Raw genomic sequence first — 7,435 nt, 5'->3', positions numbered from 1 at the left:
AACTTTGCCTTGAGGTTAGGCTAAAGCCACACAGTGCTGCTGCAGCTGAGGATGAAAATGATCTTCTAGCACTTTCCAGTAGGACCCTGGTTCTTCTTATCTGCAGATACCTCTCACTTTTTTTCCAAATCTCTTGCACAGCTCTCCCAGGCAGCCACAACGGGCAACAGAAATGCACTGGAGGTATGAAGCCCCGCACAAAATAATGCGTATTACTGCCAGTGGGGTTTCGCTGGGCTGGAATTAGAGCTGAAGCCCCAACTCTTTCCTTTCTGTACCTGCAGGGCACCAAGGTCACGCTCTGCCCCACGTGGCCTGTTCCTGATTGGCGCCTGGTGCCCTGATGTCACCTGCTGGCAGGGTATATCTGTGGGAGGCAGGACACCTCGAGACTTCTTTCTACCCAGGCTGCAGGACAGGAGTTGAATGGTTTGCAAGAGGAGCCTTTAGGACTGTGAGTATTTTTAAGGAGCTCGATGGAATAAGTTGCGGGGGGGGGGGGGGAAGGGGTATGTGCAAGAGAAGCTGGTGTCTTTTCCTAGCTTGGATTTTCATGCTTGGAAAACGTGAGTGCACCCAGTAGCTGAGAGAGGTAGTTGTGTTTCTGCACAGTTGTTGCTGTTTCCTCCTACCGTTAGGGCTGGCTGCTGGGGCATCAGGGCACATGCTGCAGCACTGGTGTGTCCCAGGCTCCACCATCCCCCAGGACCACACTATTTTTGAGGCTGGGCAGTCCTCAGAGGGGTTTGTTGGCAGTGCCTGGCTGTGGGCTCACTCCTGGAGTTCCCAGGGACGATCAGGGCATAGGGCACATCAGTGGGAAGCTCGTACTAAGCAGCACTGCATCTCCCATGTGAATGAATCCCTCCTTTGATGTCACCCCCTAACTGAGATAGTCTTTCCAGTAATCGCCATCTGGGAAGCTTTTGTGGGAATACAGTTCAACTTGATGTGTGTTCCTGTCTTCTGGAGTCCATCTTTCATTTGTTTGTGGTCTTAACACTTTAAGAAGAGTTGTGAGATCTTGTCTAGAGCACTGGATCAGAAAGGGCTGGACATGCATGTGCTGTTTCCATGCCTATGATTAGCCAACTCAAGAGACTAAGACTGCCTCCAAGACTCCCCCCAGGCATCTTATACTGGATTCATTATGCCCCAATGAAAGCCTGTCTGCAAGGAAAATGCCTGTGGCTCTCATGAGGTCAAGAAATAGTTATCCAAAGGATTGAAAAATTGAGGGTATTTCCTCCTGGATTCTGTGTATTCCCAGTGCATCACTGCATGGAGGGCTCTGTGTCTGACACCCTTGCAGCACCATGAAGACACCAGGCACATGGTGGATTCCGTACCTGAAGTTATCTGATAAAGAAAGAAGAGACTCTGTGCTGAATCTGTCTGAAGAAAGTCAAGTGAGGCATCTGCATTATCTGTCAGGGAAATTTTCCATAGCAGATCAGAGATTAAGGGGCAAGAGGAGGCAGATTAAAGAGTCAGCACTTGACAGTAGTATTCAAGCCTCTTTAGGTTCAAAGAGAAGTAAAAGGATGATTAACCTGGCCAGCAACCCAGAGGTGGGATATCTGACGCAATTGAGATAAGCACATTAATGCGCATTAGGTATAATTAGCAGTTGGACGCAAGCAAGGCTCTTACCCCAAGGATTAAGCCCTGAACTGAACAGAAATGCTGTCAGGGGCAATTAGTCACTCCTTGTCAGAGGAGGGGGCAGAGGAAGTGTGTGGAAGAACATCTTGCTCCCCAGCAGCCTGCACGTCCACAGCTGCTCTTGCCCACAAGTTGCATCCCAGACCAGCAGCAGCTGAAGAGCTCCAACAGCCTGGGAAGCCCTGGGGCTGCATAACACCTATAGGGGACAGAGGAGACTCATCTGCACCCAGCACTGATCAACTATCTGCCTGGTGTGGGACCAGGGACCAGCCAAGTAACCAGGTACAGGGAAGTTGGGAAACACCGCTGGGAATATGCCATCCCAAGGCAGGGGCAGCTGATAATGAGGAGTGGGAACTGGAAAAGGGTGGGCTCCAGCATGAACCAAGGCACCTCTGCCTGTGGGTGATGGCAAGCAAGTCCCGCCAGCTCCATAGTGGAAGGGAAGCTAGATTCCTTCTGCCAGGTGGCATTGAGGCTGCTTCCTGCCTCTGCCCTTTCTTTTGGTGATGTGTGGGAAGAGTGGGTAGAGGGATACTGGTAAGGAAGGTAATAGAATTGTCCCTTTCCTTTATCTTGAATGCTGTTTCTTGAATTCATGTATGTAAGAGACAGGATGAAGTGTGATTTCAGGAGATCCTTTTCTATCCCAAATCTTAGGTATAGAAGTAGCTGTATGTGGACACAGCTACTTTGGATTGGGACCAAGTAAATTCCAAGGACTGTATCTTCCCATTGATATTTCTCAATGGAATGAAGGTACAGACTCAAAGAACTACGGGGAATTGCCTTCAATGACCATTTTGTGATTAAGGTACCATGCTGGCAGACAGCAGTTGGCAACTTGAGTTGGGAACTAAGTCTGAGCTCAGTTGCCTTTTACAAATTTTGGCTGTCAGGACAAAGGGTTGGAAATCTGCTAGCCAGTTTGTTTCTCTGGTTGTACTTTTGGGAGCAGCCCTTGTAAGGGGTGTCAAGGATACAGAAACTTCAATCACTGCACCTCCTGTCCCTTTCTGCAAGAGATGAAGGTGACAGCATGTGCCTGTCCAGCTACCACACTGCAAGAATAGAGCCATAAATACTGGGAATTGCTCAGGTTCTTCAGAGATCAGCCAAACCAGCAGCTTCTCTGAATTAAGCTGGTCCCTGTGTTTGTGGGCACACTGTGTGCTTGGGAATCGTTGTGTTACAGGCAAAGGAATAGCATCTGTGCATCCTTCAGCTGCAGACACAACCATCTGCTGCTCCATTTGGGGCTGCTGGAACCTTTCCAGCCTCCTGCACGGGATGTTACAGCTGAGACAAGAGCCTGGCCACAAGCAACAGGAGAACTAGCATGCCTCTAGGTGTTTTCATGAGGATCCATTCTACTGCTATCACAGATGGAAGGATGTCAGGGGAGAAGTATTCCCAGACTGCCACAGATACAGAAACATGGCTCTTCACCTTGCTCTTGTCTGCCAGTGACACAGAAGGATTGTTTGGATGCTGTTTCTCCTTCCTTCTCAGGCTTTGTTTTCAGCACTCTGGCTCTTTCAGGCACTGACAAAGATGCAGACTATTCTCTAAACTGAGAAAAAAAAGAACACTCATTTTTTATGGCATTTATAGTTCTGAGATTAGAAGTCTGGAGTGTCACTGCAGGTGATATTGGGGATTAGGCCTGAGCATTATGATGACATAATAGGATTATCTTTTAGTACCAAAATCCTGAAGTTAATTCCATCAGCTATTCCATCAGCCTGGCTGCACAGGGATAGAAACTTGGAGACAGGAGTTATATAATGGTCATGGGGAAGAATGTGACTCCAGGGAGGAAAGGAAAAACTGGCAATTATTTTTGTCCATAAATGGAGTGGTCAAACTGCTCTAGCACACTAATTAGCACAGAATTTGATCAAGCTGAGGGTTCTCCCTTGGGCACTGGAGAGAGTTCCTGCTGTCCTCTCTGGGCTTTCTGTGCAGCAGCTCTCAGTCAGGAAAGGTTTTTCCCACACCAGAACTGCTGCCCAACAATTCTATAGCTCCTGAGAAGTGGAACTTGCCTCATGTGCACCATTTTGTCATGAGGTCAATGTATGCAACATAATGCTTCAAAACATCAAAATGGACAACAGATAATGTGGGAAGTTATAGGCTTTTATCTCCTCAATCCTCAGAAATTAATGTCTGTCTAAACCACAGTTTGCAATGACAAGTTTTCAGAAATTCTGTGCTATTCCTCATAAGGTTGGCACTGGTAAACTTGAAGCCCTAAGTGCAGCTTCACTCGGACTAAAGGCCCATCTAGCTCAGCATCCCATCTTCACCACTGTGCAGAAGGCAATGCGCTGGCACAGTCACAAGAACAAGTGTTGTATATCATGATGATTCCAAAGAACAAGATAAATCTCTAAGCCATAAGTCCATAAGCATGCCTTTATTGCTCCTAATACTAGTCATATTTAGAACTAGCAAGTAAAAACTCTAGCTCTACTCTCATGAAGGCAAACTGGAAGACAATAGTGGCTAAACCTGCCTATCCTGCCCAAACCATGGGGCAAACTGCGGCAGAAACCTGTCTCCAATAATCCAGCCATGTCTGAGACAGAAAAGGTATAATTCTCTACGATTCCACAGGTCACTGAACTATGGGATTAAGTTACTTTTCATTCCTATTAGGAATGTTCACAGTTTGTTATCTTAATTCTAGCATTCACAATGAAAGGCAATGCTTAAACTGCTTGCTTTGTATGCATAACAGTCTTTCTTTGTATTTTGTATCCTTATGTTTAATCCTGTCACAATTCTACTTCCCATAATTATCACAAGACTATTGGTACCTAGATATGATAAGCAGAATATTGTGTCAGTCCTTGCCACTCTCTTGCAGATAGAGGGATCTGAGTCAGGCATACTTCTGGCAGTAGCCGAACGATGAGCGAGAACCCCACCACCAACCTTACCACTGGAGATGCTCCCACTGGTCCCACCACACCACGGAAGGGCCCTCCCAAGTTCAAGCAGAGACAGACAAGGCAGTTCAAGAGCAAGCCTCCTAAAAAAGGAGTAAAAGGGTAAGGGTATTTTGGAAAGAAAAAAACTGTTCTAGTTGGGTTGCTCCTCACTGCTGAGCTGAGCTCCTGTGGCACCACCTTACCCAGGCAAGGAACCAGGAGGCTTCTCCTGTCCCATAGTGCCATCAGCTCTCTTGTCCTGGTGCTGGCCCACCTGAGCCTAGAGCTGCTCCTCATCATCTGCTGCCCACACTCCCCCTTCCCTGTCTGAGGCTGTGGGGCTTCTCCCCTTGGTATTGCTGTCTCAAACTCACCCTTCACCTGCTCTTTTCTTTCCTAGGTTTGGAGATGACATCCCAGGCATGGAGGGGCTGGGCACAGGTAGGCATTGCAGGATGTTGCTGTTGTGCCCCTCTTGAACATAAATGCATACTTTTCAGCACAGTAGAGGTCTGTCTGGGGTGGCCTTCATCTGCCCGGCCTCTTTGCAGCTCTCAGGGTCACTGGAGGAGGTCAGTGCTCCCTCTGCAAGCTGCCATGGCCATGCTCATGCTTACATACACAAGGCAGAAAGGCTGTTTAGTCATGCTTCAATTTTTGGATACTTTCACTTGGCTGCAAATGGGCTTGTTTGTCTTTGTTTTCTGCTAATACTCTGACTAAGAATTTCAGCAGCATGAGGTTCTCAAATAAATGCCAAGTGCTAAGCTATTAATAGCAGAAATCACAGTAACTAAACCTCAGCTAGAGAAGTGTTTGTGCTATCACCAAAATCCTAATTTTAAGAATGTAATGTACTGATTTTGGACTGAAAAATACACACTGAATGACCTATAATTAGTCAAATAACAGCTGCACCTATCAATGAGTTACAGGTCCTGGACATGTTACACTAAATCATTCAGCATCTGATTTAAGACTGCACATCTTCAAGGATACCACAGTTTGGTTACAGGTAGTTTATAAGAACAGGAGAAACCCCGTAACCAGAATGAATTTTCACACCAGTCTCACCACTGAAGCAACCATAGTCATGTTCACAGAGAAAGATGGCATAGGAGAAAATACAGTGATCTGGTTCAGACTGGTAGTAGTATCACATTTAAAGAGCTCCTTGATTCATTTAATTTTCAAATGGAGTCTCACTTTTCTTTCTTGTCCCACATTTTAATGTTTTCTCAGTAAATCAGCCTTTCTGTTCATACAATAGAAATCCAAGAAGTGCTGCTCCAGAACCCGTTTCTCATTCTCTCTTTCACAGATATCACGGTGATTTGCCCATGGGAAGCTTTCAGCCATCTGGAACTGCACGAGCTGGCCCAGTTTGGGATCATCTAAGGCTCCAACATCTCTACTGGTGTCACCTGGTGACTCCACAGCTGCCAGCTTGGTCTTTATTATGTTTGACACTGATTTCTGGCCCTTATACCCACTTGCTCATGAGCAGGATGGTTTTGTAAGAGCTAGTTATGAGAAAGTCCTTTGCAAATTAATTTGTCAAAGAAGTTATTCAGGACCCTGAACAGATTGCATGCTCCATGTGAAGAAACTACTGAAAATGTCTTAATGCCTCCCTGCACCATACGCTGTCTTCTCCCACTGTTGTAGACCTTCACATGTGTGGAGAAAATAGGAAGCCTCATTTAAGCTTTTCCTCTGGTTAGCTGAGATAGTGTGTGCATGGGTGTGCATGTATGCCCAGAACTAATTATATCAAACGCATTCTTTTTTCTTCCTTCTCTCTCTGACAGCTTTCTATATAGGATTTCCATGGGTATGTTCCCACGTTATCTGAGACACCAACTAGTTGCCAGGAGTTCATCTGTAGATATCAGAATCAGAGTAACTAGTCCAGACATTGGGCTGTTTTTATGTGGGAGAGCCTTCCCCAGGGGTTCACCACCAGGAACCTGCTGCTAAGATGCACCTCACCAAGTAAAGGGGGAAAGGGCTTGGAAAATGTTCTCTCTGCCCACCAGCTATGGGTCACAAGACTCTGGCTGTTGTAATCCTGTTAAATGAAAATGTGTGTGTCTGAGATCAAAAGCTAAATGAATTAATCCTGCTTTTCATTCCTTTTTGCTCCCGAGTGGCTGTGATGCCAAAGAAACGACCCTCCATACAACACTGTGTGTCCTTTCCTTAGAAAGCAGACCCTTGAATGACATTTGCACTGTCCCCATGCCCATACATATTTACATGAAGAGTTTGTTTCCAAGGACACGCTGCTGGTTACAAAGACAAAAAATCATTACCATTTGCCACCAGATAGTGTTGGTAGTTCTGTCTCATCTAGCAGAAGATGGCATTGCATTAGTTAGCATGGGCAAGTCTGTCTCATTGCACTCAGCTGCAGGAAGGCTCTTCTCCTCACCCTCTGCCAGCTCAAAGCTCCAGAGCCCATCTGGATGTTCCCCTGGGAGAGATAAGAGTGGAGCAGGTGGGAGGCAGAGGGAGGTTAGGATGTGGGTTTGCAGGCAAGCGCAGAGCAAATCCACTTAACCTCATCGATTTGTGTCTCCTGGTCTCTGGCAGCCTCAGCACTGGTGAGCAGTGAGTGAAGGCACCCACACTCCCTTCTGCCCTGCACTAAGGAAGGACTTTCATTTTGGTCAGAGGCAAGGAGCAGGCATTGTTGTAGCTACGTGATATGCATAAGAGCAGACAGCATTTTTTATCACTGCTTTCAGCTTCACAAGCCTCTGTGCATACGAACCGCCTCTCTCTGGTTTGTCTTTCCTGTGCTGAGAATGTTCATGAGCAGCAAG

The 7,435-nt window shown here is 46.6% G+C and overlaps 1 protein-coding gene across 1 annotated transcript; it reads left to right on the top strand.

Moving 5' to 3' along the window:
* Positions 1-374: 374 nt before the first annotated feature.
* On the top strand, positions 375-6,847 carry PDE6H (phosphodiesterase 6H). The gene is made up of 4 exons (XM_048939482.1): positions 375-454; positions 4,544-4,727; positions 5,008-5,048; positions 5,929-6,847. Exons 2-4 carry the CDS (start codon positions 4,588-4,590, stop codon positions 6,003-6,005), a joined length of 258 nt encoding a protein of 85 aa, XP_048795439.1. The 5' UTR covers positions 375-454; positions 4,544-4,587; the 3' UTR covers positions 6,006-6,847.
* The last annotated feature ends 588 nt before the right edge of the window (positions 6,848-7,435 follow it).

The sequence above is a fragment of the Lagopus muta genome, chromosome 1 (genome assembly GCF_023343835.1).
Source record: "Lagopus muta isolate bLagMut1 chromosome 1, bLagMut1 primary, whole genome shotgun sequence".
Lineage (NCBI taxonomy): Eukaryota > Metazoa > Chordata > Aves > Galliformes > Phasianidae > Lagopus > Lagopus muta.
This window is presented reverse-complemented; position numbering and strand designations above follow the sequence as displayed.